At 44.7% G+C, this 21,548-nt stretch overlaps 1 protein-coding gene across 1 annotated transcript in view; it reads right to left on the reverse strand.

The window, feature by feature from the left end:
* The window catches only part of LOC144134475 (uncharacterized), a 377,143-nt gene that overhangs the window by 205,037 nt on the left and 150,558 nt on the right, over nt 1-21,548 (reverse strand). The window contains exons 47-69 of the mRNA XM_077667385.1: nt 20,823-20,931; nt 20,265-20,405; nt 19,753-19,914; nt 18,829-19,155; nt 18,168-18,311; nt 17,289-17,453; nt 16,220-16,338; nt 15,508-15,715; nt 14,582-14,734; nt 14,016-14,180; nt 12,324-12,647; nt 10,464-10,616; nt 9,155-9,310; nt 8,972-9,073; nt 8,327-8,452; nt 7,634-7,732; nt 6,828-6,962; nt 5,585-5,749; nt 3,757-4,080; nt 2,585-2,737; nt 1,613-1,780; nt 718-1,044; nt 80-226 (exon numbers count right to left, since the gene is read on the reverse strand). Of these exons, the coding sequence (XP_077523511.1) occupies nt 80-226; nt 718-1,044; nt 1,613-1,780; nt 2,585-2,737; nt 3,757-4,080; nt 5,585-5,749; nt 6,828-6,962; nt 7,634-7,732; nt 8,327-8,452; nt 8,972-9,073; nt 9,155-9,310; nt 10,464-10,616; nt 12,324-12,647; nt 14,016-14,180; nt 14,582-14,734; nt 15,508-15,715; nt 16,220-16,338; nt 17,289-17,453; nt 18,168-18,311; nt 18,829-19,155; nt 19,753-19,914; nt 20,265-20,405; nt 20,823-20,931 (4,072 nt within the window). The remainder of the gene's footprint in view (nt 1-79; nt 227-717; nt 1,045-1,612; nt 1,781-2,584; nt 2,738-3,756; nt 4,081-5,584; nt 5,750-6,827; nt 6,963-7,633; nt 7,733-8,326; nt 8,453-8,971; nt 9,074-9,154; nt 9,311-10,463; nt 10,617-12,323; nt 12,648-14,015; nt 14,181-14,581; nt 14,735-15,507; nt 15,716-16,219; nt 16,339-17,288; nt 17,454-18,167; nt 18,312-18,828; nt 19,156-19,752; nt 19,915-20,264; nt 20,406-20,822; nt 20,932-21,548) is intronic.

Below are 21,548 nucleotides of genomic sequence, written 5' to 3' on the forward strand. Positions count from 1 at the left end.
TTATCACCATCTGGTAAAGCTAGGGTCATTACATTACAGCTAAGTGCGTTGGAACCATAGCGGCAGACATGGCGCTTACCTGCAGCTTCTCTGTCTGCTCCTTGTGGCCCTTGACCACAGCTTCCAGCATCTCCTGTGACTCACTGTCACGATCGGTGATGGCTTCAGCCTTCACCTGGATGTCTTCTATGGCCTGTTCACGCTCACCAAGTTCAGCAAGGAGTCCCTGTGAACAAGCCAGGAAGAGGAAACATGCTTAGGCTAGTGTTCTTGTATCATAGTGTTTCGATACACAGGCAAGTGAGAACCCATGCAGGAGAATGCAGAAACGGAACCTTCAACTTCATTGTTAGGGCCACTTTCACAAACTCCCTACGAAAGAAGTTCATTCAAACGGTTTGCAAATTTCCCTGCTTTGTAGACTGATGCAAGACCTTCTAACCAGAGCAGGACAATTGTTTTAAAAGAGGCACGGTATCTTAATGCCATTATGAGGGACGGAGTCTGCACAGTTGTTTATGTAGCATTCGGCTTAAAAAATCACTGATATTCCCATCATTCAACACTAGGGTAGGCAAGAACAAGTGATATAAAACTAGAAATAAAAATGATTTACTCTCTTTGTGGGAAAGCCAGTGAAGATGAAGCTGAAGCAGGATGTGGGGGGTCTGGCAATAACAGCTGACGCCGTAATAGGAAATAAAATATGTGGCTCACTCGGCAGGTACGCAGGTGAGCCTTCTTCTCCTCGAGCGTGGTGCAGAGGCGCGATGCCCCCTCAGCCTTGGCGGCGAGGCCCTTGAGCCAAGCCTGGAGCCGTTGTAGGGCCTCGTGGTACTCGGACCAGAGGAACTGGGATGACTGGAGCACCCGCTCCAGGTTCTGGGCCTTGTCGAAGGTGGCCTCATAGGCGGACTGCAGCTGCTGCAGCAGGCCCTGGATGGCCTTCCACCCCTCGGGTGAGCTGCCCACCTGCACCTGATCGGCCAGCTGGACCGTGGCGTTGACGAGGTTCAGGGCCTCGCTCTTGCCCTGCAGCAGCTCCTGATTCACACGGGTGGAAAGAAAGAGATGAAGAATGAGCGACTGGATGACCAACTAATCATTTGGATGGCTGACTGAAATAGTGATTTTTGCTCAACAAATTCAAGTGTCAACTAATTTACTTAATGGCATAAAAGTGGCCGAGAAGAAGAGAGGATAGCATAAGCATTATGAAAGACCCCATGTCTATATCACTGTCCCTTAATTTTTAGTCTTGATGTAAGTAATAAAATTTTACACGTTTGACTACAGTTAGTTGAAAATGAAAAACAAATTGGCTGGGTGAAGGATTTGATTAATTTCTCAACTTCCTGAAAGGCCAACACAATGGCTCAGCAATCAAAAATTTGTTGCCTAAGCAACTGATCAAGTGGACAAAAGATTAATTTACTGCTTGGTTAATTGCAAGATTGACTCATCAGTTGATTAGAAGATTGATCCAAATAGAAGTTCAGTAAGAAAAGTAATCACTGAATAAAAAAATCACATCAATTGGCAAAGTGACTGGAAATCAGTTGATCCCCCCATGCTAACTTTCTTTAATGCAGCTTACACTGGCGTTACCCACCTTCACCCTCGCAAGCTTGTGTGCAAGCCGCTCTTTGTTGCCGCTTGGGAGAGCCTGGATCTCGACAAAGGTCTCCTGTGCCTGGCCAAGGGTCTTGGCACACTCAGCGTGCTTCTTCTCAAGCTGAGAGTGGTCCTGGACATGCTGCTCACATTTCTTCACCAATTCCTGAAAGCAGCGAGGGACACCGCCAGCTGTTCAATCAAGCAACCAGACTGCATTTCCTCACGTAAACATACCCAGGTCACCTAATGTAATATGACATGAGAATGACAACACCAAAGATTGGGTATTGAAACAGGATAAAGCAAAAATGTGGGAAACAATCTTCCTTAGATGTCACATCAGCTACATATGACACAACATGGCTAAGATTTAAAAACCCTCTTCTTACCTTGACTAGAAAAATTTTTAGAGCCAAAAACAACTAACTAAATTGCGGTTACTGAATCCATCAAACTCAAGGGCATTTTATTCTTCCGGCTCAAACTTATCTGCTGTGCATATAGTCCGGCACAAGCCTCTGAAGTTTTTAAAGCAATAAAAAAGGCCCATGCTAGAATACAGCACTCAGAGGTGGCATAAATGACAAGAAACAGGAAGCAATGAAGCTCCAACACATTAAATGAAAAACATGCCGCACCAACAAAGCAAAGGCACAAAAGGAATTTACGTGCGAGTAATGCAAAAACATTGCAATTATATTCCAATTCTATTCCAGTTATATTCTAATTCCATTCCAATTCTCTTTCAATTCAAATCTAACACTATACAATTCACTTTTTATTCAGTGCAGTTGTAAGTGCCAGTACTGACTATTACCTGGTTAGCATTTGTATTTTCCCGCCTTTGATGACATCACACCATTCTGACCAATCGACAGTGTTGCAACGCTGCCACTTTTTGAGCGATGCTGGGGCTTCGTGTCGACGAAACCTCTAATGCTTTCACGTTAATAATCCAAACAGCTACCTTGCAGGTCTCCAACAGAGACTGGAATCGTGCAGTGAGCTGGCTGACAGCCATGGAAAGCCGCATTTCTCCACTGGACACCATCAGCTCCTGGGCCTTGTCCGAGAGGGAATCGAAGTCTCGTTCGGTGGCGTGTAGTTCGCTTAGCAGGCTCTGTGGGAATGAAAGAGTCATCAATCATCGGCCACACAGAATCCACTGCAACAGGCAGCACGTTCAAAGTCCAACATGAGCATGCAAGCATCACAAGGTGTAGGCATATTGCAAGAGCAGCATAGGCTGTCCATGCAATATACGTGGGGACTGTCTGAGCGGGCCAAGGGGCCACCAAATCTGCTTACATGGGCACAAAGAACCAACTGACAGTGTCAGTTACAAACAAACAGCTAGCTGGCATTGTTAAGCACTGTGAGGGACAAAAATTAACTTACACCCCCCCCCCCCTCCCTTCAAGATACGAATCGTACCACACTGCACATGGGCACCACCTGATGATGCCTGCGTGCAGTGCAGCATTGTTCAGAACTAGGAGGGGTAGGGAGCAGTTACTTTTGGCCCCGGAAGTACACTCAAATAGACTGATGAACAATTGTGATATAACTTGCAGGGACCATCAGCAATGAGCCAAAAAACTAATCTAATAATGCCTGCAAAGTTTCTCTTGCTGTAAGGCAATCGCAGCTACAGCAGTGAAGGTACTAATCAGCAGTAATGCCAGTGACAATCATCATAAGTGCCGACATCGGTCTCGCTCTGTCATAACATGTCAACACAAGCCATCTTAGTTTCAAATGATGAGCATCATCATATCAAAAAAGCTGTTGTAAATGAAATGCCTTTTTCATTACAGCAGCTGACATCATAAACTCAAAACAACTTGAATAAAAATAAGCTCCAATGTACACTTTGTGCAGTCTGTGCACTATGGTGGCACAGTAAGAAAACAGCTGCCACTAACAGCTCAGGAAGGCTGCACCTACAGCCAAAGCTGAAGTGGTCGCAATAGTTTTTCTATTTACAATTATATGCATTGCAAGACGATTTTAATGATCTCAGGAGCATCGCGTGTTCCTCATCAATTTGCATTAACATGAATTACTTCTAGGGATATAATACCTAAGTCCAATATTAAAGTATTAAGTTCATTTCCCGAGTTTCAGCACTGTGCGCACCTGGAACTTCTCCAGCTGCTGGTTCTTTTCGTCGAGGGTGGCCTGCAGGGCAAACTGCTGCACGGTCTGCTCTGCGCCCTGCAGCCAGCCCAGCAGTCGTTCGTAGTGCTCCTCGTAGGCGTCCCACAGGCGCAGCTGCGCTGACAGCGCATGCCGCGCCTGCTCCACCTCGGTGCCCAGCCGCGCCACTGCACCTTCCAGTGCGCCGCTCTCCTGCTCCAGGGAGGCCCGCTCGCGCGACGTCAGCAATGTCACGAGTGAGGCCGTGCACTCGGCCAGGGCCTGGGCTTTGCACGCCCCTTCGGGATGCTGCTTTTCCAGTTCCTGGGGTGACGCAAAAAAAGAAAAGTGTCAATAAAGGCAGGTTAACAATCCATTTGGCCGCCTTCTATAGCGCAGCATTACAAACAAACAAACAAAACAGTCGTGTATCTTTCTTTCATCCGTGTTAGCTGTGCTGCGCTATACAAAACAGAAGATGCAACATTAAGGTTGTCAGGTGAAAAATGGGGGGTAGTGTACAAACCTGGCTAATTTGAACAGACAATAAAATCCTATGCCTTCTTATTTTACACTATAGTGCATAACACAGCAGAAAAATAAAAAGACAGGAAAAGCAGCTCACCAGTGCATACATCCTCAAACCCAACTTCAGAATTTAGCTATACCAGGTGGTCGAAATTATTCCGGAGCCCTCCACTACGGCACCTCTTTCTTCCTTTCTTCTGTCACTCCCTCCTTTATCCCTTCCCTTACGGCGCAGTTCAGGTGTCCAATGATATATGAGACAGATACTGTGCCATTTCATTTCCCCCAAAACCAATTATTATTATTATTATTAGCTATGCCATAGCACTAACAAGGCATTGAGAAACTTTATGTCCAGACTGTCATTTACATTTTCCGGAAGTTTTACCCTTCCTTCTCAACACTGCCAGCACATGTCTGGTGCAGCAAATGATATGCCCGTGGTGCCCAGCCATTTGTATGCCACCATGCTGTCGCGAGCAATAGGGAGCACCTTTGATTGCGACGGAGTGTGCAACTCAGAGAACAGACCTAACCTAACCTAGGGTTAGGGGGATAAAACACTAACGCAGGTCCCGCTGCCGCGAACAATTAGGAGAGCTGATTGGAGGTCGTGGAAGTAACGAGAGCTCCAGTGTGGAACCGGTGATGCAAAGCTAAGTCTGTGGGTCTGAGCATGAGATATTTGCACTGCCTCGACAGGAAACCGTCGGATCAGTGAGGGCTTCTGGTGGGCACCAGTACCGAAATGCTGACTCCGACGGTCCATGGCAAACCTAGGGAAGAGAGGGGTAGGTAGGGCCAACGCTTCCTTGTAGCTCAGGGACTACTGCCTTTCGTCGCTCCCGACTGCCCTTTTTTATACGCTACGGATTGCACCACGGGAGTTAAAGAAGCCGTTAAATTGAAGGTTTGCGTAGTTGGTGAACGTTGCTTTCCCTGTCGGACCTCATCGCAGGCTGTTCTCACTTTTTATTTCTTCTTCAAGAGTACACGTGGCACTGCTGCGCTACAATTCCATGCCTTTCATTTCCAATTTCTTTCATCTTAAAGTGCTCGTGAACATGCTCTCTTCAAAGATAGAAAAAAATATTATAAAATAAAGCAGGCACTGGCAGCACATAATATCCATTCATGTAACAAGAGCCCTCCAAGGTCATTTAGAAGCTGCCAAGGATGAAGAGCTCGAGAAAAGGCACAGCAAAGGTGCGATAACAGTGCCTCCTGACCACTTAACGCCTGTCACATGGTGCAGGCTAAGAACAAAAGCAAGAAGTTCCTGACAGCAAGCACACCCCACCTGAAGCTTGTCGAGCCGGGTCTTGAGCACAGGTCGGCTTCCAGTGACGTCGCGGCACAGGTCGAGTCGTTCGTGCATCTGCTCCAGCCAGGCGGTGAGCTGCTCCTTGCGCTCCCGCTGCTCCTGCGCCAGTGCCGACAGCTTCTCGAGGCTCGCCAGCAGCGTCTGCGAAAGGCAGGGGGGGATTCGATCACCACACACACACACACAAAAAAAACTACAGCGTAGGTAAAAATAAAAACGAAAGGGAATACCAGCACCCACAGACAAACTAAACTTGCAACTGCAACTTTCAGTTGCTTCTCTCCCTTTTTTGTTTCATTTACATCGGCTTAGTGCAACAAATGCCTGGTTAAGTGCACCTTCCAGCTGTTTTCTTTGTTTCATTTATAGCAGAGGGGTGCAAGGGGTGTCTGGTTTACGTCTCGAAACTTGGGTCAGGCCTTCTAAAAATGGGCCCCCATTCAGTTAAACAAAGGTGAAAGAAAGATAAGGAAGCAGGAGCCTCCTAGGTGGCTCGACCTTTTTATAGGGCATGCATGCATTTTGTTTTTGTTTTTCTTAAGCGCAACAGTAAAAACTGACAGAGTTGCAGTATATTTGAAGCAGAAAGGACACACGCTAACGAAAAAGTAGTTACAGTAACATTACAGCGCAGTTTCTCCATGCCTAACGAACATTCAAGATCTCCCGCATAACTGAGCTTTTCCCATGCACCACACATCAAGCAAAACAAACTTTTGTGAAAGGATTTCATGTTCAATCTATAGCACAAGGCTTATCACTTCGCTTACCTTGAAAATTTCTTATGCCATGACAAGCAATTGCTCAAAGAAAGCGGCTTCCTGGTCGACAGAAAAGCCACTGGGAACCTGCCCCTGTCGCCAGTGCTGCCTAGTGGTCCTAAGACTGGGTCGCACATACATAACATAAACAGCTAGGAATGCGAAGGAAGGGACGGCAACCATGCCAGCCCAGTTGGCAGAGCAGCCATCCGCAACAGACCGAGGCCGTTAGTTACTATTTTCACTTCGTTTTCAAGCCTTATGCACTGAAATCCAAGGCCAGAAAGTCCAGCAAACCCAAAACAAGAACTGCTTGTTTTTCCTAAAATTAGCAACTGTTCACTTCCCTCATTCGTTTAATTAATGACCACGTTACTTACTCGATTCCTACAAGTCAAGCACCATGATTAAACCATTCTACGTAACAACATGCAGCACATTGCACTAGAAGTACGCACCTTCAGCTCTTCAGTGAGAATGGAGAGGCGGTTTGATGTAGTCTCGAGGCTTTCCTTAGATGACGAGTCACCTCGTGATGCTTCTTCCAACGAGTCTAGCTGCCGTCTTTGCAACACTGCTTCTTGCTGTAGCAGCTGCACAAAGGCAAAGGCACGGTTCAGACATTTTGCATAACTAGACGACACTTAGAGAAATTTTGTGGACAACAGGTACTGGCAGCATCATAAAGGTAACTAAGCATTCTATCATGTTAATTAATGCCTGAAGTACCTTCAATACATGACCACATGTCACCAACAGAGAGGCCAGGGCCATTCGAGAAGCACGGATAATTTCTAAATGCTTAAAAAGAATTGATTTCCTTGCTTTCCTGGTTTTTAATTTTACATTTCGCTTTCTGATTTCTTTCTTTCTTTCAGTGAGTTATCAGTTTTTGCTTTCTTTTACCCCCAAATAAAAAAAGAAATCAGTCTTTCCAAGCTCAAAAATATGCAGTGAATACAGTGAGGACATCCTCACCATCAACACAAACTTTCAAATTTTGCAAAACAATAACAAATTTACAAGCATGATGGGCATGTAATAGATCAATGTATTGCCTAGTTTGTACAATTTCTACCACTGCAATGACTGTCATTGCATGAGGACTTTTTCTATTTATTTTGTTATCGTTTTTGTGTTGGCAGCATAGGTTTGGCTAAGGTTCAATCTACGCTCATTCTAAATGAAACAAGCAACAAAACTAAATTGTATGCTTTTGTCATTGCAACAAAATACAGTACACATTAAAAGCAACAGTGACTACCTTGAGCGAGTGTAGGCGGCCTTGTGCTTCTTGCAGGGCTGGAAGCTTGTCTCGAGCTTCAGCGACGGTTTTTTCAGCATTGTCAAGCCACATCTGAACCTGCGAACCAAGAAATATTGTGACACATCATTTCGTAACAAAACAGTAAAGCACAAGAGTGTGTCCACTGAATTTAACATTTTGTTCATTACAAGAACAAGAGCTAATGCGCTTTGTACTTTACACAACAGGAAAATTCATGCAGATTTACCTCCCTCTTTGATCATGAGCTGCAAAGAATAATCTCTATTCCTTCCACTAGGCATTCATTAACTACACCTTTCGTTAATTATTTTTACGGCGAGAGCTGTTAGTGACAGCCCAGCCTGAGTCATGTAACTGAAGCCCGTTGCAGTTTTTCCTTGGCTGGCTTGCCTTGGCTTGGCGCCAGTCCACTTGGGCGTCAAGCCAAGGCAAGCAAAATCAAGAGCCAAGCCAAGCCAAGAAAGAAAAGGAAGAAGAGAGAAAGAAGAGAAAAAAGAAAAGAGAATGAAGGGATACAAATTAATACCCTCGGCTCATACCAAACGTCTTAACCAAAATGTAGCTTAGTTTACCCAGTTTTTCATGTGCTGTCCCTATGATACAATTTGCAGTTTTACCATGGAAGGCAACCACTGAGGCCGAGGAGTTCTGAAACTTAGCTTTACTTACTTGGCCTAGGGAATCGACGAAACTGCTACGAGCATGGCTCTGCAGCTGCAGTTGCTTTTGCAGCTCTGCGATCTTGGACTCCAGAGACTCCCATCGTTCGTGCAGTTCCCGAAGTTCAAGCCGCACCTGAAAGCAAACAAACAAACAAGCTCTGGCACAATTTTCTTGCGCAGAAAATTCCAGCGCATTCCTGGCTAAAGGCTTTGCAAAGTTTAATGCCCTTTGATTCTATCACTGTTAAGTTTTTAGGTACTATATACGACAGGGATAAGAGCAATTTTTTAAATGCTGCATATGAATGCCTCTAGATTAACCAAAATAATGTCAGCTATCCGCAGTTTCCCATAGTGAAAGAGACATGCACTGATGTCATACATAGGCACAGGCACTCAGTCAAGCCTTCCTACAGCTTTTCGACTGTGATCCTGACATCTTACTTGACATTACATAAAGGTGATTTGATTGAATTGAATTGAATTGATCGATCAATTGAGTGATTGATTGATTGATTGATTGATTGATTGATTGATTGATTGATTGATTGCACAAAAACTGAATTCAAGGATGGGCTCAACTTTTAGAAATGTTACTGTGGTGCTAGGGCCCATAAACAAGGTACATAGACAGAAGAGAGTATACACTGACCTGGTCTCTGCCTGTGGCGGCAGTATCTTGGTAAAGGTGCTCTCCGAGGCGAGATGCCAGGTTGAGCTGTTGCTGGCCATGGACCCTGCCCACAATCAGTGTCTGCAAGTGCAAACATCATGAGAACAGCTGTGCAAACCGCCAGACATATATAAAAGTGCATGGCTAAAGCCAATAACTCGCCTCCAGTCGAGTCAGCTTCTCCTCAGGTGCTGCGGAGTCGCTCTGAATCTGGCTCAGCGACTGTTCTGCTTCCTTCAGCCAGGCATTGCAGCTAGCCATGGCCTTTTCGTACTCCCGCTGGTCTTTCTCCATTCCTTCCCAGCGGGCAGCCAAATCCTGAGGAGCAGAAGTGGAAAGAATATTCAAGTATTCGGCTGCAGCCACAAATTTACTTGAGCCACAACATCCTCAAATTCACAATTACATATACAAAACACATTCAGCCTAATCTGGACGGTACTTAAATGAACACATTTCCCCTCAACGTTACTGTGAAGGCACATGGATGTGAGGTTTCTAGCCTAGACCACGAGGTGAGAATTCTTTTGACAGAGTAAAGTGAAAATGCTGCTTGAAAACAAAGATTCTTTTTTCAGAAGATGTGGACCATTTTTTTCCAGAAGATGTGGACCATTTTTTTCACAAGATGTGGAACCCTCTAGAGAGTGCACAAAAATTCGTCTGCTATCCAGAAACTGGTCGTAAACAAACTTGCGTGCGCGAAGCAGGCGCAGTCCAATTTCACAAGACGAGAATGGCGCCTGCAAAGTAGTCCGAAGTGGCAAGTGTGCGCTTGAAAGCTGCCGCCATCTGTCGCTTGCACCTGTCACTAACATGAAGTGAGCATGCGCAGTAGAAGCTGGTGGTTTGTTTTCAACCAGAGGAGCTCCACGAGAAGAGGCATGCATGTGCAGAGTAAGTGGCCGTGTGAAAAAGGCGGACTGTCTTTTTTTTTTGCCTTCACGCTACCTTTCTTTTTTCACCGCATCAACAAACACATGTTTCGTGATTTACAAAAACTTATGTCTTCAAGCGCAGGGCAACCGCTCAAGAACACAATAGGTGAATAAAGAAACACTTTCTCCATAAATTAGTGGCTAATTGGCTAAAAAATATATAAAGAAGCATGACGTAAGTAGGTACTGCTGCAAGGAAAGAGTACTATAAGTAAATGTCAACCATCATGAGCCAAAGGTAAAGATCATGACAAGCTGCCATGAGATTTGGGCCCAGACAAATTCACCACTTTTAGCGCACAATTTTTTCTCACTGATTTTAGAGCTTGGCATGGAAAGAAAATTATACTATGCGGTTTAATTTGCCCTCACAACCAAAAGCATTAAACACAGCAAAAAGCAAAAGCTGCGCAATGCCTAATATTACCGGGCCGAGAACATTTCTGGGAAATGAACTGGTACCATCGTATAAAGTATGCATGACGAAGTATAACAAAGTACAATCAGACATGGAGGTAACTTGCTGTGCATACCTTGATGGTTGCCACCAGGGATTGGTATCTGGCATTGCACTGTGACATCTGTGCCCGAACGAGCTCAACACCGGACAGCTGGAGAAGGCAGTGGGCCTCATCGATGAAGCTGTCCACACTCTTCTGCTTCTCTGCAATCCTACTTCGCAGCTCCTGCAGAAAGACAATGTGACAGATATTTAAGGCTGCATTACAGATGCCACAGAAGTATTGTTGCGAGCATAACCTCTTTACTGCTAGTTTTCTCTCTGAATTATCCAAAAGAAGGATAAAAATGCACTAAATGTAGAAAGTCTGCAAACTTGGCATGTGCAATACTGAAATACAAGGTTCTAATGAGACATACCTTTAAAACTGTTTTAAACCACATATGAATTTTAATAGTAAAGCATGTGGCCCATATATAACATGCACAGTCAGCCATTAATCTGAATAGTGAAAAACATAACTATACACAAACCAAACCCAGCGCTATTAAGAACAAAGGAGAGTGCCCCTTGAGCCGATACTCCCAAGTTCAAGAAAGCATCACTGCAGGCTTTTGTGTGATAGAAGCAGTGAGACACTGCCACTGGCAAAGGATACTTAAAAAAGACTTTCATAGTGTCAAACACAAATTAAATGATAATGTTTTTAGCCCAATCATATTATTACTATGTAATAGAATAATACAACATGCTTTATACTTTTGGTTTGTGGTATAATAAACTTCGAACCACACTGTATTTTACCACACTAGTAAAGCAGTCATGATGTGATAATGATCAAATGTAAGTTATGCAACCAAAACAAACCCTCTTCCACCCATACTAATGTTCTTTCTAAAGTAACTCCCGCAGTGCCTCACATTGGGCTCTATAATATGTACAATTATTTAACACAAGTCACACCATTCTCCTCTACATTGCACTGTACCGTCATTGTGAAGTTGACTCTCAATAATTTTAGCTTGAAAGGGATTGAAAATTTGATTGTATTATGTGGAGTTAAAATTAACAGGAGGAGCTTTTAATACATTTGATGCTGATGAGAGCAAAATATCAGATGAAATAAACTGGAAGTTTGAATTAGGCAAGTCTGAATTAATGAGAGCCCAGTATATTATAACACTGAATGAACTTGAGCAACAAAGTCACAGCCAAAGCCTGGCTGCACTGTGCAGCCTCATTGTATTCAGATGCACTGCATTTCAGTGAATCACCGTAGTGAAATCCTGGTCTAATGACTTAGCTTCTGTAGAGCAAACATAACATCACTTACTGTGCCAGTTTTGTTAAAACCGTGATAGAATGATGCCACTAGTACAAGGTACTGTATTAGAACATACTTTATACTGCACACTATGGTACACTATGGTACACTGCACTGCACTATGCTACATAACACTACGGCATAGTGTTCTGCACTTTTTCAATGCTTTCAAGTAGCAAATTTTTCAATGCTACAGTGATGCAACCCAAGTAGCACGGCTACATCTGAAGTCCCACACTGCGCTACAGTGCACTATGCAATGCACTATGCAATGCACTGCACCGGCTAACAATGCACAATATTTGATGAACTATACTGTAATACTGTGCAGCACAGTAATACTGTGCAGCACAAAGAGAGAATGTTTAATCATGAATTAAAAGACTAGCGCATATAATAAAGACTGTGTCTGTGTCTGTGTCTTTGTTATATGCGCTAGTCTTTTAATTCATGATGAAACACCAACTAGCCCAGCTTTCCGCCTTGAGAGAATGTTTAACACTGTTGTAGGTGCCAGCCTTGCTATGCTCCTAACAAGCTACTCAAGGAAAGTAGCACAGAGACTGGATTTATGCAACACACCCGCATCCAAAGTTAGGGTGCACTCACTTTTCCACGCGCAGACAGGGCCTCTTTGTCGGCAAGTGTCGCCGGCATCTGTGGGATGCGAAGCTCAGCCTCCGTGTCGGACAGCCACTGGGTGAGGGAAGCCAGGTGCGACTCATAGGCCCCCCACTGCTGCAGCGTGTTCTCCAGGTTGCGCCTGGCCTCTTGCAGCGAGGTGAGTGTCTTGCCCAGGAGCTCCTGCAGGCCCTGCAGCTCCCGCGACAGCAGCCCCTGGCCCTGCGGGGAGCTGCAGGCTGACACGGCCTGGCTCTGCTCGCGCACCTGGGACAGCAGCACCTCACCCTCCTTGCTCTTCTCGGTCAGCTCCTGCAGGTTTTCGCATCGGTCATTAACAGTGCACAGGTTGGTTAGGTTACAAAGAAAGGAAAGGCACTGTTATGAGGGTGTGGCAGTGAAAGAGTGTGCTACAACAGACCTAGCTCTGGGGCAGTGTCGTGGGAAGGTGTTAGTGGAGAGAACAAACACAGGAGGGCGTTAGGTGCATGCCAGTGTGGGGAAGGCCAGATAGGACAGGAGTGCTGAATAATAAAGATTGTCCGCATGGAAAGTACATGTGTTGGAGTCGAGTGTTATGTCACCACGGGAGCGTGAGAACGTGATAAATGTCTCACTCTGGGTGTACACTGAAATGTGCTTTGAACGAGGGGTGATGGGAATGAAAAGAGGGGAAGAAAGAAAGAAGTGCACAATAAACACATGACATCACCTGAATTTACGCTGCAGGAATTAAATTTAGGTCATCGACAGTGCACCACTGGTTTACCCAGCACTTTGCAAGGTTCTCTAAGGTTCACAATCCGTACGACTGAGAAGTTTACACTGAATTTAACATTAAACTGCAAGAAAGTGCACTACACCTTATACATTTGGCATGAACGAAGCTTGGAGAACTAAAGATGTTCCAATGCATGGTAAAACCTTGTGGAATTAATCAAGGTACCATTCCAAAGCGCTGCTCCTTAAGTGGTGTAAAAAAATGTTAGCACTGGATATAAACACCCAAGCATATTTTTGTGCAGTGATGCAAAGTAGCATGCTGCACTGCACAGCAGTGACAAAACGAGAGCAGACACATGTCAGAGAGCAAAAGTAACACAAGGACTATACTGCTCACAAATTCTAAATACATCGGCATAAAAAAAACAGCATCACCCTACATGGGCCTAACCTCATATTTCCAACACCTAATAACAATCTTACAGACTAGCGGGAAGTGTAATTGTTTCTTGCCAGGATGAAGCACCTCGACACTTCAAAGTTTTCCTGACCAACTCCCGTTTTGCAACACTGAGGCATGTATTCTGGCACTACGCTTCCTATAAAGGTGGTTTCACACATGGAACCAAACTGCAATCCCCAAATTTTTTATCACGATGTTTTTATCACGATGTGCAAAGATTTCACAAGACGACTTTCTGCTGTATTGCGACTCACTGTTCACGGATAAGACCATAGCGGCAAAAAAACGAGTGGAACTGGGTCACATGATGCACACTATGCAAGCACAAAATCCTGACTTGGTCTTTCATGCTAATCCATTTCGAGGGGCAAGCGTGCATTCCAGCCCATGAAGTTAAACAGTAAGGAACGCACAAAAACAAGCACAGCTCCCCAGCAGTGGCCTGCACATGCTAATCCTGCTCCCTGCAAGTGGAGAAAAGGGTCGTCACGCACCGTGAGCTGCTCGAGGCGTCCCTGGATGGCCTTCTTCTCGCCCGTGGTGTCCTTGTGCTCCTGCAGCTGGTCCTGGAAGCTCTGGATCCAGTCCTGGAAGGCCACCACCTTGTCCACCAGCTTCTGGTGCTCCTCCACCGCAGATGTCAGCTGGCCAGTGAGACCCTGCATGCAAACAGGGAGGTCCCCAGCCCTCTCACCATACTCACAGGTAAAGCACACTGGAAGACCATTTTCTTTTTTCTAGTTCCAGTACAAATTTTTTGCACTGCTAAGCTGAGCAATCCACGCATAATGAGCTTGTTTGCAAACACTAGAAAAGCCAGTAAGACTCTTCTGTCATCTGCAATTTGGCCAAGCATGCAAGGAATTCAGCAAAACAATGAAATCATCAAAACAATTTTTCAACTGATGTAATAAAAAGTGCAACCAGAAAATGATTAAATTAAGAAATGATAAAGCTTTATACAACTTCAATGCAGGTTTCGAAAAGTCACATTTGGTGAGTGAGGAAATAACATCGTAAGTAATTTGACAGAAAAAAAGGAGGGGGGGTGATAACTTGCCTGTGACCTTGTACAAAGCTCCTGGTAGGCAGCCTTAGTGCTCTGCACGTGGTCGCCAAGGGTGTCCTTGCCAGCAGTGGCTGAAAGGTTCTGCGCACGCTCGCACATGCTGTCTATAGCTGGCTGGTGGGACAAGATGTCCTGGTGAACCACCTGCATTACCAAAGACACGCCAAGATCCCCAGTCAAGGGCACTAAAATTCTTGACAAGTGCCAGAATGTATGCCGGTGTACAGCCTTAGGGCTAAGTTATCTTAATCAGGCTGCCAAATGTGCGCGAGGCTTGATTTAGCCTTGCACAGCTCGTTACTTGGCCAGTTCGGTCCAAAAATGTCCCAGCTTTGTGCTCTTGTACTCACTGTTGTATTGCAAGTTTTGGTTTCGGCGTACTTGTGAATTAGCTGCTGTCTAGACTAATATCTTAAGTCCTGAACCTCGTAAGACACATAACTTCCCCTGTATGTATAAACACCCAAGGTAAGGAATGAACGTTCCTCATATTTCATGCCCTATCAAAAGTGAGTTTCAGCCACTCTCAAGGGCACCCAGTTCAAGGCCCACATGGATAGCATTCTAGTCAGCCACAAGCTGAATGTGACAGTTTCTAGTTATGAAATACTACAATGGCAACAGCAATGTCGATACAAACAATGCTAACACCAGAGGAAGTAACATGTACAGTCTTTATCAAAAGTGTACAGCCCAAGAGGTCCACTCCTGAGCCCTGCAACGCAGCTCCTCTCGTATACTCAGGGACACTAATCTCAGGAAGGCGGGAGGAACTTAAGTCCTCAAAGCTCCGAAGCTTAGGATGTTAAACGTGCTTAAGAACCCCGCTACATGGCTTGGAAGCAAACCCCTTGGGCTGTATATTTTTGACAAAGACGGCACAGCCACAGCTGCAAAGGGAGCTCGCTCGGCCAGACCTTGTGCGTCTGCAGCTGTGCCTTCTTCTCCTGGAGGGTGGCCCGGGGCTGGCTGCAGCTGTCCAGGGCCGTCTTGACATCCTCGATCCACTGGCGCAGCTGGTCCTGGCTCTGGGACAGGCCCGACAGCTGCTGCAGCCGCTGGTCCAGCTCGGCCAAGGCCTCGGTCGACCGCTCCACCAGGTTCTGCCAACGGCCCTTGACATGCCTGCACAAAGCCACAGAGTACTTTACTTGGGCGACCCTTAAGATGCTTTCACAGGAATTTAACACTCAGATGTCTACAATGAAGCACAAGTGTATAAAACACCTCCATGCCGTCAGTTATTCTACACCCCGTCGTGCTTTCACCAGAGAGGAATTTAAAAAATATGAAATTTTTTCACCTAATCATTTTTTATCATCACATCGCAAACATTTCCATCATGGCATTCATGTATTCCCTGGGCAGGTTTGCTTAGAAAATAGATAGACCCAACCGACACACCTCCGTATTGTTATAGGGAGGCTTTTTTTTTTTTTACTTTTATAATGGTGCCTGCAGAAACGACATACCAAGATGAGTGAATTAAGTTTCTGCCAGTGAGGCATTGATGCAACAGGAGTCTTTATTTTTAGCACCAGGTCATTTACTCTCACTACCAACGTTCTTCAGGAATCCTGCCGCGATGCAAAAGTAGAACGAATCTCAATGAAGGAATACGTGGCCTACCTGAGCTGCTGTCGAATAGTCTCCCTGCCATCGGGTGCTGTGTGGGAGTAAAGGCGTTCACCAGATTCCACAAGCTCGTCCATACTGCTGCTTCGCTGGGCAAGGCGGTCACTCAAATTCTGTAGTCGAGAGACAATAAGAAAAAGAAAAAAACATGTTTTTTTCAAATAGAGATTCTCTATATCACATCTCAATATACGGTCACGGAGCTTTGAGTTCGAAATGTTAGACTAGCTCAAGTGTTCAGTGGTGGTGCAGCCAGATTATACTGATGACACAGACGCAGACTAAAAAAGGGCCAGTTGCCAAAGAGTGCTTTCTGCTTATTTTGTTTTATCATTTTATCTAAGCAAGAAACAACAAAAGACAATTTGTGAGGTGCCTGAGTAAATTTATTAAATTGAAACAACGCAAGTGGAATACTGCAATCAAACTTCCTAATCTCAAGAAACTGTTGTGAAACTGCTAAAGAAACAATTTTATATCGCATGAAAAGTGGAACTTAGAAGCAATACAATTCACAGTTGCAGGCTCCTGAAGCTTTAAGCTGACTCAATTGCAAGTTCAATGCACACAAAGTTATGTGAAGCTCCTGCCCTCGGCATAGCAGAAATTCTCGAATCACTTCAGTGTGTTTTAAAGAGCACTCGGTGGCTACAACTAACCTACTGGCATTCACTGCCCTGAATTACAGAGAGTCAAAATTAACTGCCGTCCTCCACTACGGCACCTCTTCTCCCTGCCTTCTATCACTCTCTCCTACATCTCTTCCCTCGTGGTGCAGCTAGCATGTATAATAGGGTTATCTGCAGTTTCTATGAAGTTTCATCTCCTGATGCTTTGTATTTTTAAACTAGCACCTAAAGCTTAATATTCCTCTTTCCATCGCTACAACAAACAGATCTAACAGCAGTGCATTCCAATATAGCAACACAGTCAATATTGGTCACTAAAATTTGCTCCATATATGGTTTTGCTTTTCGCCAGGGATTCAGTGAATGAAAAAAATTCCTGGCAGCTCACTTGTCGGAAGCAAAAAGCAACAGGGTAGCTGCTGACCAATACACACCTCAAGCTTGTTCTTCTGGTCCTGAGTAGAGGCCAAGTCTGCCTTGGCATCAACAATCTCGTCGAGCTCCTTTTCGGGCTTCTTGAGCCACTCCTCGAGATCGGCCAGGAGAGCATCAAAGGCCTCGTGCTGCTTGGCCAGCTTCTCCCATTTGGTCACCGCTTCCTAGAAACAGAGAACAGGCACTGACAACTCGCCAAGAGCACACATTGAAAAACAAAGCTTGCATGCACTGGCATAAAGTGGGGAAGAATAAAGCTGCCGCGACTTTTTTAATTGCAGGCTAATAGGCCGCACACTTTTCAAGTGCAGGCAGAAGCAAAATGAAGAAATATATAGCAGTGTGGAAGCCGACACCACTGAAAATTCCTTGGAAGTTTAAATTATCCTCAACTCTCACATTTCACATTTGTCCACGCATTTATGTTCGATAGTTCACAGTCACTAAAGCATTCGAGACCTGACACGCTGCTACCCAGAGTAAAATTTATCTAACCAATTTATACTGGCAAGCCACCCTTGAATTTACGCTTACAGATTATTCACATACGAAACTAAGCAAGTGTCATGCCTTTTTCCCGAGCACGTACTAGTCACCACAACTATAATCTTTACAATTTGAGACATTTGACTGATAAGCAGAAAAATCTCACAGCTGTTGAAAGGTGAAATGGAGCACGCAGTCGTGCCAGTACAGACCGTGCAAAGATTAACGCAATTAATCAATAGCTCACTGCAACCTGAAAGGTCCGGTCATTTAAACAATGAAAAAAAAAAAAAACGACGACAGTGACCTTTAGCAAAGAGAAGGATTTAATTTGTAGGCAGTAAAGCAAAATGCAAAACACACTGCGTGAGAGCACTGCACAAGACACATACCCTGACAGTGTTCCTGAGCAGGTGGTACTTGCTGCGCAGTTTGTCCAAGTGGGGCGCCAACACAGTGTCCGCTGGCACAGCCTGGGCGTTCTTGGTCAGGGCAGAAAAGTCTCCTTCCTTGGCGACAACGTCCTGCTCCACTTTCTGCATGGTGAGAAGAGTGGTTAGTCAGTTCAAAACAAACAATGCAGCCCAGTCAATAAAACAAGGCAAGAGAAGACAGCAGATATTTAGAAAACACAGTCAGAACCAATCCGAAAAAAAAAAAAATAAGAGTGGTTTAAAGTGATTCCTGTTTGTTTTCCGAGTGTCGTCATGTAGAGTCTTATCTTTCTCTTTTTGCACCCTTTCTCATCAATCTTATGGAGCAGGCACATCTTGTGCATCTTCTGGCTGAATTTGCTTCCCCATTTTCATGTTCATTTCCTTTCTTTTCTTGCGCCTGTCTTTATGTTACCAAACCAAAGAATATTATAGAGTGCTACGCATTTTGATGCACAATGCATGCTGCGTTATGTTCTACAATGTTGCACCGCAGAGTAAACAGGTTTCTTTGACTCTGCCGAGTGGTCAAGAGTAGCTTTTAGCTTTGGAAAACTGACATGAATTGAACTGTACGTCCCATAGTAGCAGCAGCAGCAGCCACAGCGTTGCTTCGTACCTTGAGTGTGTCCAGCTGCTGCCGCTTGGTCTCCGCAGTGGGCTGCAGCGGGATGTCCTGGCAGCGAGCGCGTTGTGTGGCCAGCCATTGTTCCAGCTCGTCCAGGGTCTTGTTGGCCTCCTCCCAGCGGTCCAGGGTCTCCCGGGCGTGGGAGTGGCCCTCCTCGCAGGTGTCCAGCAGGGCCTCCCACTGGGCTTTGGCATTTGCAAACTGCTCCTGGAGTGCCGCGTGCCCTGATGGGCAGGTGCCGGGCAGCACGCGCGACTCCAGGGCATCTCGCAGGTGCTCCAGCTTGGCGCAGGCCTCCGGCTCACTCTCCAACACCAACTGTACATGGAGGGGGTGAAATGGGAAGGGTTAAGGAAACATAGACCAAAGAACTTTGTGCGGTTGAGCTTAAAACGCACAGCCATCGCCATGTGGACAGTTTCCAGGTTTCCAATATAGAAGTCTGCCTAAAGCATAACAGAGAAGCCAGTGCAGGTAGTTGACACTTAAGATAGGAGAACTTAGGGGGCTATTTCGTTGGAAGCCAAGTTGGTTAAAGCACCAGGATGAGACTTAACATGAAGGAGCCAACAGAATGAGGAGCCTGATGAAGTGAACATATATAGATGGCCCCACTGTACCAGAAATGCAGCCTAAGTGGACTTGCTGTCGGAACAAAGTGCCTGATGGAGAATACACGCATATAGAAGGAGCTTGTAACAGAAATGCAGTTCAAGAGAACTGGTTGTTCGGATAGTTGGTTAGAAGCCATGTTGGCAAAAGGCACCAGGACAAGGCATAACATAAAGAAGACAATACGACCGAGCACCATGTTATGCCATGTTTTAGCTGAAAAAGATATAGACTCTAGACTTTTAACGATCTTGATAACAAGCATTTAAAGAGCAGCTGCCAAAAGAATAAAGCATGACCCACCGTATATGCTGCCATCTTGGCCTTGACAGCTTCCATGTCACCTTGCTCCTCGGGGCCATCGACAGTAGCCTTAAGCGTGCTGACCCAGTCCAGGAAACGTTCCAGACTGTGCTGATAGGCTTCGTGCTCACTCACGCGTTTCTCGCATTGAGCTATGTTTGCCTAGAAAAAAAAAGAAATGAGTGCATTGATAAGTTAAGATCAGAAGCAATGTCATACTTAAAGTAACGCGCAATATGAGAGCAGCATGACGCAACACATCAGAAATGAGGTTACAGGAACAAAGTTGCATGGCATTTCTCCAAAACATCAGTTAGATCCTTTAATACAATGTACATCAAACAGTTCTAAACAAGCCGACCCTGCCTAGGAAATAATTCAGATTGTGCTAATGAGCTTTTGGCTAATAAACTTCATTTCTTCAGAGCAGTTTGAGATTGGCACAGTGTTTGTTCATTTCAGAAGTAAGATCACAAGAAATAAGATCACAATAAGTTTCAACTGCTCAATACCTTGGTCCTGGTGCAGAGTGCCTCGTAGTCAGACACCAAGCCATCCACCTGTCCAGCCATAGATGTCTCCTTGAGTTCCTGACTCTTGGTCTGCAGCTTTGAGACGACAGCCTGATGCGAGATCACATCTTGGGACAGAGCCTGGTGAAAGAAAGAAAATATATGAAAAAAGTAACTTCGTGCTGTGCTGTCTCATCAACACACTTCGTATTTGATGCACATAAGAGAAAAATTAAAGCCGTTCTCTTTTACACACAATATTAAAATTTGGTTTCCTGTTTTTTTATTTATTTCTTATTTATTATTATATTATTTATTTATATTTTCCTGTTTTTCATATTTATTTCTTATATATAGCAAACAGTAACTGAACAGCTATATGTTTGTTTTTCATAGCCTATAGGTTTTTTTTCACTTATTTTTATGTTCCTAGCACAGTGGTACTAACCAAAAGTTAATCCTGGCAACTTCATTCTGTGTAAAGTACAGATTTCTTTCCAAGCAATAAAATCTAGGCATTGCTTTTGAAATCTTGAATTCAGACAACCTAGTACTCACCCTGATGTTCTGGAGCTGCAGCTGTTTCTCAGCCAAGTTGGGCTTTAGCTCCACGTCAGTTCCAATAAGTGTGTTCAAGTCCGCGAGCCATGAGGCTACTCGCCCACAGCTACACAGCACCAGAAAGAGAAATGGCGTTGATTGTTTAAAGCACAATTGTCGCAATACACGCATATGTTACATCATGCGGCTGAAAATGTTAGTAGTCACTTATTATCACGTCCATTACCACTTGTGTTTTTAACCTTATTTATTTAGCCGCCCTTTACTTCTTATTTTTCTCATGATCAAGGTGTGCCCACTAAAATGTCAGCCTGTAGGAGCTCCAGCTACAATATATATTGAATGACAGAGCACAACAATAAGTCACTAGTCTTAATTATCCTTGTTACTTTGTGTCATGACACTTTGCAGTAAAATGTGAGGTTGAGTTGGATGACATGACCTCATCTCAGCAGTTCAAAGACAGCATCGTGTCCTGTCTCTTCCCAAGTTTTCTTTTGCCAAATAATAACAATAGCCCCTTACCACAGTAATAAGCCTATTAGAAAACATCAGCGCATCCACTTTTGTCACAAATTATTATCCAGTGGGAGGAAACTTTTCGAATTTTCATATTTTTGTAAGCACTGCCAAGAAAAACTTCCTATCCTCCCAAGTGATTAATTATGCTATTTCTGCTGCGTCCTCACAGCTTAGCTTGACCCTTGGCTGTGCACCTAAGTG

Source organism: Amblyomma americanum, chromosome 5 (assembly GCF_052857255.1).
Source record: "Amblyomma americanum isolate KBUSLIRL-KWMA chromosome 5, ASM5285725v1, whole genome shotgun sequence".
Classification (NCBI taxonomy): Eukaryota; Metazoa; Arthropoda; class Arachnida; order Ixodida; family Ixodidae; genus Amblyomma; species Amblyomma americanum.